This window comes from Haliotis cracherodii, unplaced genomic scaffold (assembly GCF_022045235.1).
Source record: "Haliotis cracherodii isolate W230 unplaced genomic scaffold, xgHalCrac1.p SCAF_2, whole genome shotgun sequence".
Classification (NCBI taxonomy): Eukaryota; Metazoa; Mollusca; class Gastropoda; order Lepetellida; family Haliotidae; genus Haliotis; species Haliotis cracherodii.
The window spans coordinates 42,406,793-42,423,475 of NW_027266275.1; the positions used below are offsets into that span (position 1 = coordinate 42,406,793).

General features: G+C 40.6%; 1 protein-coding gene across 2 annotated transcripts in view; it reads right to left on the reverse strand.

Moving 5' to 3' along the window:
• Positions 1-3,737: 3,737 nt before the first annotated feature.
• LOC139468119 (maternal embryonic leucine zipper kinase-like) overlaps positions 3,738-16,683 on the reverse strand; it is a 41,983-nt gene continuing 29,037 nt past the window's right edge. Inside the window, exons 12-17 of one of the 2 annotated variants that reach the window (XM_071249876.1) lie at positions 15,838-16,174; positions 10,047-10,179; positions 9,651-9,813; positions 9,225-9,328; positions 8,287-8,468; positions 3,738-6,761 (exon numbers count right to left, since the gene is read on the reverse strand). In XM_071249876.1, coding sequence (XP_071105977.1) covers positions 8,291-8,468; positions 9,225-9,328; positions 9,651-9,813; positions 10,047-10,179; positions 15,838-16,174 — 915 coding nt within the window. In that variant the 3' untranslated portion in view covers positions 3,738-6,761; positions 8,287-8,290. Of the gene's footprint in view, positions 6,762-8,286; positions 8,469-9,224; positions 9,329-9,650; positions 9,814-10,046; positions 10,180-15,729; positions 16,175-16,683 lie in introns of both variants that reach the window. The other variant, XM_071249875.1, reaches the window with a different exon arrangement.

The following is a 16,683-nucleotide window of genomic DNA, read 5'->3' on the forward strand; positions in this document are numbered from 1 at the left end:
CAGCGGGGGCAGTGTCTGGTCTGCCTCCAAAACCATAGAGTATAAATTAAGAAAGGAATCCAACTCAAGTCTAGAATCATTTGGTAATTCTAGTTTGCCTCAACTCTGCAATTAAGCATTGTTCTGGGCTCCATTTTGATTTGATTTTGCATTTTGTAGATATATATAATTATAAATAAGATAACTTTATTTCTTGGACGAAATGTTAGTCTAGACAGTCCGGTATAGATGCTGTGCTAGTCCAGGTGAGTGACTTGCCTTCAGACGTCGCCCATCAGTTAACATGCGCCAGTGTCCTGGGTAATGAACTCTTTGTCATTGTCAGTCTACTGTCACAATACATAATCTACCTACAATGTACAGACCGTGGAGTCCACAAAATGTTCACGCACTGAATGAGTGAGTTGGATGTTCTGCCGCGTTTCGCAATATTTCAGCAATATCAAAGCGGGGACACCAGAAATGGGTTAGATACGTTGTACCCATGTGGGGTAGGGCTGTTGAACCACTAGGCCTTCCGACTCAGCACCCCACTTTTAAATTTGAAGGTGCTTGATTTTGAAGATGGTCACATGAAGTGTTCAGTGTATGTATGTACGAATGCCAGGTACTCCGCGCCCAGCTCAGTCATTCAGTCTCACGCATATCAAATACCCAAGTCGCTCTATTTAGTTCATGTATAATGTATATCATCTATGTAGATAGGCAAAAATAAAGCATCGCAGAACAGAATATTTTCAGCATTTTACATCATTTAAATATTTTAAATGCTATTGTGATTAGTTGATAATGAAAACCTAAATTGTTAATGGTCGTATAAAACAGTGAGAGCTTTTATGAAAATTACTGAAAACTAAAAAGTAGTATGTTTAGTATGTGTGACAAGAATTTTACCCTCGTTTGAGTGAGAATGTTTGCCTTACAGCAGTGTATACGTATACGTATCAGTATTATAATTATGTTAAACAATCGCATATGAACCAACTGATTCACACCGATAGATGCCTGCCTTGTGACATCACTACATATAATGTCATATTAAGCCAACATGGGCGTGAAGAGTAGGGTCCCTCTAGTTTGGCCAGAATCCAATGACCATGTGTTCGATCCTAGATACGTCTTGACTATGGTTCTTGGTTTTTCAGCACTATATTCGTACTTAAACACGCATAATCTTTTTACGGCTTTTCTAACACATTAACCTAAATAGGCCGTGATAAAACACAGTGTTGTGGATAAACCGAAATCACGATTGTTTATGTGTTTCAAATATTAACATTTGTAAATCTTGGTGTCTCTAGGTGCCAGTGCAGCATCGGGCGGTTATGGAGTAGTACCAATTTCTTAAACCTACAGACATGTACGTTTAGAGTTTAAGCAAACTTATAATTCAAAATATATAAAGCAACTTAACTTCCAGACACTATCATATGCATGTGAGCGGAAGATTAGAATGATTCACACGTTTGTACAAGCTACAGTGTATTCATGTTCATGTCATTATTTCACAATTATTCTTGGAAATATACTGGCATTGGTGTGTTCCAAAAACCTCTAAGGTTGTTGTAACATTTAAAAAAGGTTATCTAGTTACAAAACTTTATTGAAAATGTAATGTCAAACATATCCGTTGGAAGCTGTTTTTTGCATCAGGGTTTCAGTCCAACGTAAAATATACTCTGCAAAAAAGAAACGCAAAAGTAGGACAAACGTACATATCTGACAGTGTTGTCGACATCCATACAAAATTAATTCCAAAAATGAGTTGGTCATTAAATGTTATGCATGACCTGGGATCGATTGGTGTGTAAAGAATAATGTACTGCAAACATTGTGTGGAAAAATCACAAAAACACAACCACGGGAGAGCCTGGCACCGAAACACACCACGTGCAACATCGCTTGCTCGGCTGTGATAACGTTGGGGTTTTTATTTGCGTGCCATCATAATCTTACAGCAAGTGAACAGTGAAAACATCACACGACGGATGGAAGCCCAACACAACAACGCCATCGGCCGACTGCAAAAAGATGAATCATCTTCAGCCATTGCCAGGTTTTTCCACTTAGCACCAAGCACATAAAGAGACAAAGACCGTGGCACCCTTACGAGACCCACGAGACCTCTCAGATCAGGGCGACCACGTATCACCACAGGAGCACAGGACAGAGTCATACGGCGACGTCACTTACGTGAAAAAAAACCACCTCGGCCCTCTCTACAACTACGGCAATACCAGGATGGCGTAGGCTATCAGCCCAGACAATAAGGAACCGTTTAAGCGCTGAAGGTGCAAGCGCTGGACGACCAGTTCGAGGCGTCATTTTGACGAACCTGCGTCGTCGGCTGCGTGTCAAGGTCACAGAGTATGGCAACAACTGCGATGGAAACAAGTTTGGTTTATGCTTTGCCGTGCCGATGGTAGACGTGCTTACAGGCGTCACGGAGAACGTTATGCCCGAAACTGCATACAGGAAGTGGACAGATTTGGTGGTGGCAGTGTGATAACATGGGCAGCTATCGCCTACACTGGTAGAACAGACTTGGTGCAAGGGAATTTAACGGCACAACGTTATACGGATGAGATTCATCGGCCACACGTCCTTCCCATGATGCAACAAGCGAACGTCACATGGCAAGACTGACAACAGCCGTTTTCAAGAACCACGCCAACCAGGTCCTGCCACGAGCCTCAAGATCTCCAAATTTAAACACAATTGAACATTTATGGGATGCACTGGATCAACGACTGCGAGCACGTCAGCAACAACTACAGGGCCCCGTTCCACAAAGCGATCATAGCGCTAAGATGATCGTAACTCCAATTCTTTAGCATAGGCTTACGACAGTCGTAGCGCTACGATTGCTTTGTGGAACGGGGCCCTGAACCTGACAGTTGGTACAAACACTGCAGGTAGAGTGAGTGAACTTCCCCAAGTCACAATTCGAGATCTGATTGCTACCATGTGACCAAAATGCCAGTCAGTTTTTGACTCTAATGGAAGCCATACAAGATATTGAGAACAGATTGCCTTCACCTTGAAAATCTACTGTTACATGTGTGTCATCCTGGGTCAATATATAACAATTGAACAATCGATTACCATCTGTTGATTTTTTAAGATATAAGAAAATATAATCTAAAAATCACTGTTGCGTTTCTTTCTTTGCAGAGTATATGTAGGGTCAATATGTAGTAAATCAATATTTGAACCGTCCCCTCAGACTACAATCTTCATATGCATGGATTAACAAACATACAAAAAAAACATTTTGACCATGGAAGTAAACATGTACTGTGTTACATGAATAAAGTTGCAACCTACACAATAGTACACATGGTCATGTGGTGAGTAAATGACTAACAGATCAGTTCCTACCAGCAGAACCGAAATAAATAGTTAGACTAGGTAGTAGACGTGTAGCCAGGTTTACATCTACCCCAATGATACGAGCGTTCAAGGCAGGCATCAATGCTGTTTAATGTGCAGCTGTTTTCAGTTGTTTGGTTTGTTGTTTAACGCCCCACCCTGCTTTATTCCGGCTATAAGACGGTGGTCTGTAAATAATCAAGTCTGGACCAGAAAATCCAGTGATTGTGTCAATCACTGGATTTTCTGGTGATGACATGTATCAACCAAGTCGGCAAGCCTGACCATACGTTCTCGTTAAAAACAAACCTACCAGGCCAGTCAAATTACAGGCAATACAATCGGACAATATTCTACATGGTTTATTTCATATAAGTGTATAGATAACACCTCAAGGTGGTCACAGTGACTATACAACTGCTATGTACAGTGAAAACGGAGCAATAGACAGACAGACAGACAGATAGACAGACAGTTGTATATACAGGAATTCGACTTGGGGCACACCCACATAAATCTGACATTGCAAAATGCACATATATTTGCAGACAGCATTTGTAAAAACGTTTGAAAGAATTGCCAAGATTGGTAACTTTCTTAAAATGACGAAAAATGTCAGTAACATACATATTCCTGAGTATGCATCACATTTTATCTATATGTGCTCTTTCAACATATATGCCTTCAGTAATTCAATAATATTCAGGAAAATTGTTTCTTCTTAACCATAAGGGAGCCCATGTCATTGTTTCCAAATATTACAAGATATATTCATTTCTGAGGAGCTTGATCGTGGGAGAACATCTCGCTAACTTTGACTTTTTGTATCTGGTGGTCATGTATTTCACAGTTGTAATACGTCAGCATAAGCATAGTTTTGCAAAAATGGCTGTTAGGTCACTAAAATGCTTATAGTACTGGTAATATTAACACACAACACAAGACATTTCAACATAAAAATGAAAATGAATTTTCTTTTTGAAATGTGAACCTGTTGATCACTTCACCAATACATTTGAAATAACTTTAAAAGAAATTGATTTTGTGTGTTCCTGCAACTGACAATCTTCAGATTTTTAGTATCTAAAAATATATCATCATTGCATGTGCTTACCCATAGAGATATAGTTCTCAGTGATCGAGTTACTCACCTCAAAAAACTAAACAATCTAAACTGATAACAAAAGTGTTATCTGGAACAAATGTACCAGTTAAGATAAATGAAGTGTCAACCCTTGGTGAAACTTTTACCGGCAGAAAATTGATATCTGCTTTGCATGTTAAATGGATTTGTTTTGCTGTACTCAATTAAAAAAGCATTCATTCATGAATATTGATTTTGCTGACATGTGTTTTCCCTACAGTGAGAGTGTCGCGGCTCCTGCTGGGGGTGCATCACCACACTCACCTACAACCTGCCAATACAACTGTAGTCACTAGAAGCGTTTGGGTGGGAGTTACATGTTGTGGGGCAACTCCATTATTAAATTAATAATTCTACAATATGATACAAATCTTTCTATAATACACCCGGATTAAAATATCATAAGGCTTACTAAGGTGGAGTTTCACTACATCTGAAGACTGTGTCTGCACTGAACCCTGCAGCTGATAACGAAGCTGGCATCATAAAACTGTAATAGTGTTACATTTGACTGCTCAGGGCTGTAGATAGCACTTCAGTTTGTCAAACTTGAAGTTCTGTAGTATAGCTAGTAGAAGTCCACATAATCAAAAGGTACCTGTTACACATCAGTTTTATTACATTCAAACAGAATATCACAGATACTCAGCCAGAGAAATCTTTCAAAGACAATACCAGAAAGAATTAGCCTTATAGTGCTGAAAATATAGAACAGAAATCCAACAGTTGTGGAGTGAATAGAGGAATATAAAACAAGAACGGCTGCCAAGCCTTACATTACGAGAAATACATAATAAAGGAAATATGACTATAATATTACTTTAGTGAATTTTTCAAGATAAATTTGAGTAGAACCAGATCCAGAGGTTTTAATTTATTCAAAGTCCGCATTACTTCAAAAACTTTTCTTGTGTATTGAGGGAAGGGAAGCAACTCTGTCAGTCATGAACAGTATTTCAAGTAGAATTTTTATGTACATGTTGCAAATAACAAGAAACATGTGTTGACCTACAGTAGGGACTGGCATAAAAGGGAGATGTGATGTTTTAGATACCCTAAGTACAATACAGTAAACGTTTATAACAAACAGGCAGATATAATGAACTGTTTTCTTTGTCTAGTCCACATGCTATTATATATATATATATATAATGTATATATGCGCTCATAACGAAGTTCATTTATACTAAATTTAAAGGTCCCTTTGAGTTAGCTATAACCGAAGTTTACTGTATGTACGTATTGCTACATATTTGTCAGTGACTTTAATATCTGTGTATACCTCCCATTAAAATATACAGCATAAAATGAGCAGATCACAATGTGCCCAGCTAAAATAACAGAATCTAAAACAGTCATATAAACAGGATAAATGCAGCCATTAAAACATCAGAGATTAAAATAACTGACACACAGCACATGATTTAAAGGACATGAGGCAAGACCTCTAACTTAAGGCAATCAAGTCCTTTACACAGATATATGTACATCACTAACAATATCACCTGGACACCCTCGCACAAGGCTATTCCAGCTCCAGGACCAACTCCTATTCCTTAACAGTCTGGCTGGCTGTGTGCGTGTGAATCTTGCAGTGCGAATGTCTCGGGAGGAATTATCTGCAACCATCACCATGGCAAGTAGGGCTACATTTTTCTACCAAATACAAATCTGTTGTTTCATCTCCCTGGTGTCAGACAGGCCATGTGTTCTTCACCTCATGAGCAGAGGTCGCTCAGCCGGTTGACCCTGGTGATATCCGGTAGATGTCCAAAACAGGTGAAGGGGCCCAAGTCAACTGTTGCATGTCAGGGATGGCTGCAATATGGCCCAGAGGATCCAATTTGTATTTTATGAAAACTTCACTCAATAAAATCTTGTGACTTCCTTTTTGTGAAGTTTGCAAACATAGCTAGCGTCTGCTAGCCTCCACTTGCCAGACATGACTGCAGTCCTAACATTGTAGATGCTCACTGTGATGCAGATAAAATACCCGACAAATCAAGAATCAGGAGAGAAAAATGTTCTTTTTTTTCTCACCATCATGGCACTGATCGAGATTATGTTTCTAAAATAGCACAAATTTACATTTTAGTCACAATATATATCACATCACCATCACATAATCAAGGATGGGTGTATTTCAATACCATCACATAATCAAGGATGGGTGTAGTTTCGGAATGAAGCACTCTTACAATCTACACAGCATAAACTGTGGCTTTCTTTGGAGGACTTTCAAAACCTGTAAATGTAAACAAGACTTTATAGTCATCCATATCCATGAAAATACTAAAATGTTTTTCAAATCTGTGTATGTAGTGTTAAGATTAACTGACATATCACTACATTAACAATTATCCGATACATTTGTCTAAAAAATTGTATATGAAACATAAGTTCCTCTTGAGTTTGGAATACATTTCTACATCTCTTCTTGAAAATGATTTAGTGATAGACAAAGAACAATTTGAAAATACAAGCGAGGACAGTAATTGCTAATTATAGCAGAGATCTCAAGGACAAGGGATGTAATGACTCTCCAAATTAAACACTTACCTTTTCTAAAGAAACTTGACTTAGGTAATTTCTGTTTTAGCAGTTCAATGATAAGTATTCTGCAGATACATTTCATGCTTTGTGAGTAAGATGTACTCTATACGACAACAGAAATCTAAGCTATTAGATGTAAGAATATCTTCGGTTCTGTTACCTTATCACAGCTATTAGATGTAAGAATATCTTTGGTTATGTTACCTTATCACAGCTATTAGATGTAAGAATATCTTCGGTTCTGTTACCTTATCACAGCTATTAGATGTAAGAATATCTTCGGTTCTGTTACCTTATCACAGCTATTAGATGTAAGAATATCTTCGGTTCTGTTACCTTATCACAGCTATTAGATGTAAGAATATCTTCGGTTCTGTTACCTTATCACAGCTATTAGATGTAAGAATATCTTTGGTTCTGTTACCTTATCACAGCTATTAGATGTAAGAATATCTTTGGTTCTGTTACCTTATCACAGCTATTAGATGTAAGAATATCTTCGGTTCTGTTACCTTATCACAGCTATTAGATGTAAGAATATCTTTGGTTATGTTACCTTATCACAGCTATTAGATGTAAGAATATCTTCGGCTCTGTTACCTTATCACAGCTATTAGATGTAAGAATATCTTCAGTTCTGTTACCTTATCACAGCTATTAGATGTAAGAATATCTTTGGTTCTGTTACCTTATCACAGCTATTAGATGTAAGAATATCTTTGGTTCTGTTACCTTATCACAGCTATTAGATGTAAGAATATCTTTGGTTCTGTTACCTTATCACAGCTATTAGATGTAAGAATATCTTCGGTTCTGTTGCCTTATCACAGCTATTAGATGTAAGAATATCTTCAGTTTTGTTACCTTATAACAGCTGTTAGATGTAAGAATATCTTTGGTTCTGTTACCTTATCACAGCTTAGCAGATGTAAGAATATCTTTGGTTCTGTTACCTTATCACAGCTATTAGATGTAAGAATATCTTCGGTTCTGTTGCCTTATCACAGCTATTAGATGTAAGAATATCTTTGGTTCTGTTACCTTATCACAGCTATTAGATGTAAGAATATCTTCGGTTCTGTTGCCTTATCACAGCTATTAGATGTAAGAATATCTTCAGTTTTGTTACCTTATAACAGCTGTTAGATGTAAGAATATCTTTGGTTCTGTTACCTTATCACAGCTGTTAGATGTAAGAATATCTTTGGTTCTGTTACCTTATCACAGCTTAGCAGATGTAAGAATATCTTCACAGAGCTTCTTGTAATGCCAGACATCACCCTTGACTCGCTTGCGACACACTCCGATGTATGGTGACTTGGGCATGGCACACACCTCCATGTCAAAGGCTAGTCTCACTCGACCCCAGTCATCCATCACAGTACACCGCAGTGCGTAGCTGCAATACAGACACCAAACACATTGTACAGGCTGCAAACATTGACATAACTACTAAAGAATAACTATAACATAAACCAAGGCTAGCTGCCACAAACCCCAAAAGCAGCCCATCCCAACTACAGGTGCAAGGACTCATTAATATTCCTCTGCATTGTGCTGCCAGCATGGCACTACAATAACCAGCATGTACTGACACCAGCCATGATACATGGGTGTAGTGACAATCTATGTGATACCCACAATATCAAGTCCTGCTTCTGCACATGTGCTGTGTGGTCTATATTGTGAGGTGAGGTGAAATGGGGTTTAATGTCCTGTTCAAGATTATTGCAGTTATATAGCGACATACATGTACGTGTTTGGTTGCTTGTACTAGCCTCGACTAATACCAGTTTTATTGAACTGACCCTCTGAGATACCATGCCACAGTTTAACATGGACATATTATGCTGACTACATACTGACCAGTCCTTGATTTATCCACTAAATGCGAAACACCAGACAGGGTAACAACAAGCACCATCTTTTAATCTGCTTTAGTATGACATGTCCTGGGGATCAAACCACTGACCTTCCACTCTCCAGGCAGATACTACCCACTAGAGGTCTCTATTGTTAAACCTAGTTGTCTATTAGTACTATTACTGCGTGGGACTCCCAGCATCACTCATACAGAATATGTTCCGTCTTAAGACCTGTGCAGCAGGCAGTACATTCATGAGGCTAGATCCTACAGAATAACGTGGGGACTGACTCGCTCTGCTTGTAGGGGATGCACTTCTCCTCTATGATGGCTCTCAGTCTCTTCAGCACATAGTCGGGATTGAACTGACATGTTCGGAACACGTTGTGGAGTGCCTGCAACAATTCAATAGAATGATAAGACAGGGAAACAGCCGTTAGATGATCTTGTTCTCTGCAGCTTATCATAAATATAAAGTCATATACAACACAGATACTGGGCACTTTTTAAAATTTTGTATCTAGGTAAGACGGTTAGACATGATGCTTGGGCCAGATTGGATGAATTCCATTTCAGGGTCAGAAAATCTGTTTGTGTATTCAATTGTGCAATTACCTTTCAAAGTTTTTCTTAACAGAACCGATATCAAATTCCTTAGTGTGAAAACAATACAAAATCATTCTTTATTTTATGAGGAAATACAAACTAGATACATACCTTCACTTTCCTGGGCCCATCTGCAGTACTGCCCCGTTGTTTCTTTGGTGTGAGCATGTTGAAGACCTTCTCCAGACTGCCGAACATGGACTTTTTGGACTTGTGTGCACTACTAGGGGTAGACATGCCAGCCTTATATAGGCCCTCATCCACTGATGCCGCTCTGGGGGAATAGAGGGAGGTCCATACATCACACATACTGGGCATACACATGGGGCCTGTCGCACAACAGTTGTCTCCCCTATGACATCAAGAAATGTACTTCAAACTTTACACTGAATTTTTAAGCAATAAAATAATTTGCACTGCACAGTTGGTTGCTAAGAGAACCTCATAAACTTTGTCGTTGAATTACTGAGAACTACAGGTGAGTTGAGGTGGCCCTGCTGCACTCACTTCTTGGATGCACTGATGGGAGTGTGTATTCCGGTGTCCACCGTGATGTTGTTCAGCTGGGAGTCGTAGGACCGGGATGGGGATAGTGTTGTGTTCATGTAGGAGTTGTCAATAGACTTGAGCGGTGTACACACTGAAAGTAGACAGCTGCATCAACAACAGAGAACAAACAGAAGGGCTGGAATCAGGCAAGGCGAGATCAGCCCTTCCTTACCTGGAACCTGGTACAGCACAGGGGTGAAAATAATGACTGCCTGAACGATGTGACTGGCAAATTTAATAACATGTGAAATTTAATAAACATTTATTCAAAGAACAGATTTAAAGAAACAGATCATTCAAAACATAATTAGATACTTAATGTTAACTCATCATTGTGACTGTATTTCCAGCACTATATCATGAAGATTGCTGTTTGAAATGAAACAGTTTGATATCACATCTAATCTGGTCTATAAACAAAACTGAAAAAACAAACAAAATATTTTCAGATATGCGACTAGGGCAGAGAAGTTGCTTTGCAGACAGCAGACTAGCAAAGGGGTTTCCAATATTTAGTAAGTTATTAGTTAAACAAGGAACATGAAAGTGTGACAAATCCAATGAAAGCAAGGTAACTAAAGCTTAATAGCTGTCTACTGATACATGACAACATGCAGCTCTATATGTGATGTACCGTATTTTCTTGAGTATAGTGCGAACTTTTTTTAAAAAAAAACACAGCTGTGTAGAAGGGGGTGTGCATTATACACGGATTAATGAGTTTTTATGTTTTTTTCCCCCCATGGAAAGACATTACCGCGAGCATGTAACACCGGAAATACCATGTCAACAAATCCATACTGAAGTACACAAATTAGTCATGTAATTACACTGTCTGGCTATAAAAAGTTGTTCTTTGTATATCTGGACTTATGTTTGTAACTTATTTTATTAATTTTATTCAAAATTCCTTTTAATATTGTTTTAATTAATTTTGGTGAAATCGTGTGTGAAGCGATCGGAAGATCCCACAACTCACCGTTATTAACAGCAACCACGGTCAGATTACCGCTATTGAAGCCTTGAAACGAACTTTAGTTGACAGAGAATGGATACATATATCATAAATGATTCGTTAAAAGTCATATTTGTTTTTGTTGGACGATTCTATGTCAACACGTAATTCTCGCGATCGCGCAATCACGTGCATGGGAGCCTTGACGGTGACTGGTCAGACTGGCTCTATGTAAAAAAATACCCGGCAATAGCGATCAGCTGCTTCGCTTAGAGTTATTATTATTTTAAATATATTTAGTAAAAGCTGCATCTAAATTAACAAGATATTAGAATATATTATTCCTGATAAAAAAATAGTTTCAGATACAATTTTTGCCGATCCTTGCATTAAAATCCTGTAAAGTTATATCATTGGGTATGCTTGACCGAATCACCGGTACATTCCAAGAAAACGTGTGTACAGCTGATTGCTGTGTCCGGCTTAGTTTACGAGAAAATACACAAGGTAATCTTAATCCTTGGATATAAAACAATGCCTAGCAGAACAAAAAAATACAACTTAAACGGTAAATCAACATGTCTGGTGACTTTTTGTCAAAATTTCTCATCACCTGTTCGTTTGCCAGACTTCGCTAAAGGGGTGCGGTGTAATTCTTTTTCTGCGCTTGGTATTCGATTTTTTTCCCCCAAAAAATATTGAATCCGCTAGAGGGGGGTGCGCATTATACATGGGTGCGCACTATACTGAAGAAATTATGGTACATGCATCAATTGGCAGTCACTGTAGGTGCAGCAGCTTTGCAACACTAGGGGTGGCAAAAAAAAAAAGTTTCACAGGTGTTTGTTAATCTTGGAATACAGGAATAGTAAAATCCAAGGAATTTTTTTATATATTTGTATACATATCCTGCATTACTCCTAATGCATTTACTGCTTGTTCTCGACAGAGAAAGCTGTGTGAGGTCTTGCTGAAGAAGAAGTTGTTTAAACTAGCTGAGTGGCTAACCCTATCACACAGCTCCCTTGTGACCATGGAGGTGGGGACATCACTGATCAGCACATTACTGCTAAAAACAGAGCATCTGAAGACATCGTGGGAAGGCAGCTCTGCGATGGTTGGGCCACTTTAGTCGAAGTAATGCAGGATAAGTATACAAATATAAAAAATATCTAGTGTTTTAGTAGATTTTTTAAACTTATCCCGCATACTCCTTAATGCAACTTTATCGGACGGTATGGAGGAGAGCATACTTTCAGATGTGATCTTCAATAAACTCTCCATTGACTCCAACAAAGCAGCAACAGTGATGTCCGGCATCGAGGGACCATTACTGTCAGTGGGAAGGAGAGAGTCAGGTGTTTGTGATGTTCAGGTATCATTGCAGTAATAGAAACTAAAGAAGCTTTTAAAGTCTAGAAAGTGACATACAGAGCCAAAGCATGCAGTATGTAACCTTCTAGTCTGGGGTGACACGCACCGGAAAGAGGTCAAAAGGTCTGCTCCAGACATGTTCAAGCATTAGTGGCGTCATGGGGCGGTGAGCTGCTGGGCAACCACCAAAGGGCCGAAACTGTGGACACCTTCCACATCTTCTAAGGCGACATCTCGCAGGTATTGGCTGGTGAAGACTGTGTCCAAGCACCATAAGCAGCATTCCATGGAGCAATTACTGTGAAGTGCCATGGTAGAGGAGACCGCCTGGATCTCATTTGGGTTCTTGGAGAATCCAGTTCCGTGATAGAGCAAAGTGACAAGGCGTTCACGTTGCTGCCGAATTCTACCTGCGACGTGATTCTTCATTCCGGTAGCTGTGACGTTGTCCTTGACAGTTCTTGGATCGTCAAAAGAAGCACTGCAGAGCACACACGGAACATAGAAGTTCCTGTTCATCTTCCACCCCCACTATCGAAGATAGGGGTGGGATGATGAAGGATCTATCTGGGTGTCCAGGGAGATGATTCTTGGCTATGGCTAAGTCTCAGCACAGCCCAAGATGAACAGCTCCATGCACTCTCCGCTCAAATCTCAGACAGGTGATGTCGAGAGCGTGTAGTTTGCTCACTCGTGCCGCTATTGCCAGAGTCAAGAGGAAGACTGTCTGAACTTGGCTTTCCAGACAAAAGTGGCATAAAAGTGCTTGGATTTCCAGAATCTTTGTCATCTTTTGATTTTCCAGAACTGCCAAGACAGATAGGTTGTGATGGTGCTGCCCTTCAGATGACACATGTGGCGCAGGAACAGAAGAAATTCAGACAAGAATTGGGGTTGACCTGATCTTTTGAAGGACATCGGAAGGAGCACAGGCAGCAGAAAAGTATACGCTTTTAGTCCTTCCCAGGAGACGCTGAATGCGGAGACTGCATATGACAGTGATGTTGTCCATTGATATGTTGATCTGGGCATGCTGAAACGTCCGAGTGAGAGAGAGCCAGGATAAGCAGCTCCAGTTCTAGGTTGTTGATGTGCCACTGTTGCTCAGAGGCGGTCCACAGCCCCGAGGCGACTTGGCCATCCACATACGCTCCCCAGTATTGGAGTGAAACACCTACAAAAAGGTGTTTTGAGGTCATGAGCTCAGTCAAGGAGACGCCGTCTAAGACGTTCGACTCCACCGTCCACCATTGGAGATGTGGTTTGAGATGATTTGGGAGGATGATGAAACAGAATGGTACAGGCCCCTGATGTAGGAAGCAAGGAACATTTGGATTGGACGTAGCTGGAGCCTACCTCTGGATGTCAGGTCCTGTGCTGACGTGAGAAGATCCAGGAGCGCCTCCCAGAGAGTGCTGGGTTGTTGTAGAGCGGGGAGAAGGTGGTGTTGGATTTGAGGCCACCTGTCCCTGGGTACAGAGAGGAGGTCTCAGTTGCTCTGGAAGAGGCCTCTGATGAATTAGAGATTCATAAAACGAAGGTGTGAGTTCCAATTTCCGGACACTGATGATCCAACCTAACTAATGGAGGAGACGCTGTGTGAAGTGTGACGGATTAGCGTGGTGGTTTAGTAATCAGATGTTGATGTACGACTAGAACTGGACATTCCTCCGATGGAGGTAGGTGACTTTCTGCTTGACGAAGTGAGTAAATAGCCACGAGGCAAAGGAAATTCCAAATGTCGTTGGTAATGATCGGAACAAGTAGGTAGGCATCCTGGATATCGAGGCTGATCAAAGAGTCGTGGACCTGTATATTGGACCTGAGCAGCCTGAGTGTGGACATCCAGAATGTAGCCAGGTTGTGAATCATTCGGAATTGGTCCGAGTCCTTTCTTAGGGACGAGGAATATTGGCATTTTTCCGTTCCGCCAGAATCGTCATATTCTCCCACCTACAGAGGTCTAGAGGACTCGAAAAACTAGGGGTGGGACGTCCCAATCATTGGCGTCCATCACATCAATGTTTAGCCTTGCGGTCTCCACTCCCTCCATTTGAATGGTCACGGAGTGGTTGGTAAGTGCCGGTTGACTTTGCCCTGGTTCCAGCTACCCAAGGACGAGGTGTCACGTCCATGTGGCTTAAGGGAGTTCCAGTGAGGCTGGTAGTTGCCTGATAAAGAAAGCTTGAAGTGAGAAACTTGCGCCAGAGCCTTGAAGACAGTCTCGTCACTAGCGAAGTTGGAGACACGAGAGTGGGTAGCAGAGACTTGGCTGTTGAAGAGGCAGGTGGAAGACCAGGGTTGACGTAGTATATCCCTCTTGAACACTCCGAGTCCCATTCAGTGAACGCCAGGTAACTGAGTCAACGGGTGGTGGTGATGTCCACAAACGCTGCACGCATGTGAGCTAGCTCTCATGTGGTTGATCAATCGCTGTGTCCTTTTTATCCATGTCTGGGTCTGGTGATGGAGCTACAACAGGTGATCTGAGAAGCTGGCTGAGGCCTAGGTGGGAGTCGACATCTGAGATGGAACAGTCATAGGCTGAGTCGGAGTAGTAATCTCTATGGCGCTGGACTGGAGAGCGGCTCCAGGAACAGCGTCTGTGGAAGGGGATGGCTTGCTCCCACTGTGTCTGGATAAAGGAGCAAGCGAAACACCAGCACTTTAATAACAAAAATATCATCAAGGGTACGATCACAAGGAATAATAGTGTAGCAAGACATGCAAAGGATCCAAGTGGATTAGAGCTGACTCAAACAGGTGTCCACTATATGGGTGACAAGAGTAATGTGCTGATCAGTGACGTCATCCCTTCCATGTCACACGGGAGCTGTGTGATAGGGTTAGCCACTCAACCAGTTGGAACAACTTCTTCTTCAGCATGACCTCGCACAGCTTTCTCTGGCAAGTACAAGCAGTAAGTGCATTAAGGAGTAATACAGGATAAGTATAAAAATAATTAAAATATGCACAATGATTATTAAAGCAGAAGATTCTTTACTTGAAGAAATCCTCACAAAGTCTACTTATCATCTGTCCGACACTGTAATATTTACACCGGCCAGATGAGATTGTTTCTGCTTCACAAGATGCTTTGATGAAAAACTGGTATATTAAAGCATTTTGCATAAGCTTTTAGATATGAGTGTTTTGATTGGTTTGTTACGTTTATGTATAACAAAAGTGCACACAAGCAGGCCACCAATGTTGTTGTTGTGTAGGTTATAAGCAGTGAGGGAATGGGACATGCTCACTACAAAGTGACAGAATGCACCACAGATGACCACCAATTGATAAATACATTTGTACCTTTAAACAGAGCAGCACAGTCATACTGATGTTTCTTCTGATTGTGTGGAGCTGATTTAGGTGCTGTCATAATCAGTGGCTCCTTGGAGCCTGCTAGGGGTGACTTACTGCTGTCATCCAGGGATGCTATGTGCAACTGTTTGGACATGAGGGGAGATCGTGGCTTGGCTGCAACATTCTTTAACACAGCATTTGCAGTTGGGGTCTTCTGATGTTTGACACGAGGAGAGTTTGGAATTTGTGGGATAAGGAAGTTTTCCTTGTCTTCTTTATCACCACTGTCTGAAAACGGAAGCCTCTCTCGGGCTCGCCCTTTGACTCTTTCTTTGGCATGTTGTTGACAGTTGTATGCATTTTGTCTGCTTTCTTCTGTCTTCTCCTTCGGGGTGATGATGAATGGAGAGTGGTTGACATCACTCTCATCCTCAGAGCTGTATGTGTATGCCTGCAACAAGGAGGATATACATATGATCTCTATACATCATGGTGGAACCCAATGTCTGGAACTGGGATATGTCAAATCCCTCATAGCGTCAAACTTACAGTCCAGTCATAGCTTATAGTCATCACTGCTTGACCCATATGTGTTAAATTCTCATTGCCTCAAACTTAATTTAAAGTCACACAAGTTAAAAACTTACCCTGAAAAGATGTATCATGACATTATAAGTCACATGCTCACATGACAATCATGACAAATGCATGTTTTAACATCTCAAGAGGCTAAAAAAAAAGGCACCACAGCATCATCACAAAGTCTGCTGCATGTTTCATTTTTATTTCCATTTTCAAAAAACAAAACAAATCCTTAAATATTCTGCATCTCGAACACACAACCCCCACAGTGAAAATGCTACAATACTTAAAAAAAGACACCATCCAATATAGAGTGCAGTTACTTCCCTTTGATGCTCACTTCTTTACTGCACATCTCGTTATGGTCATGGCGGCAAT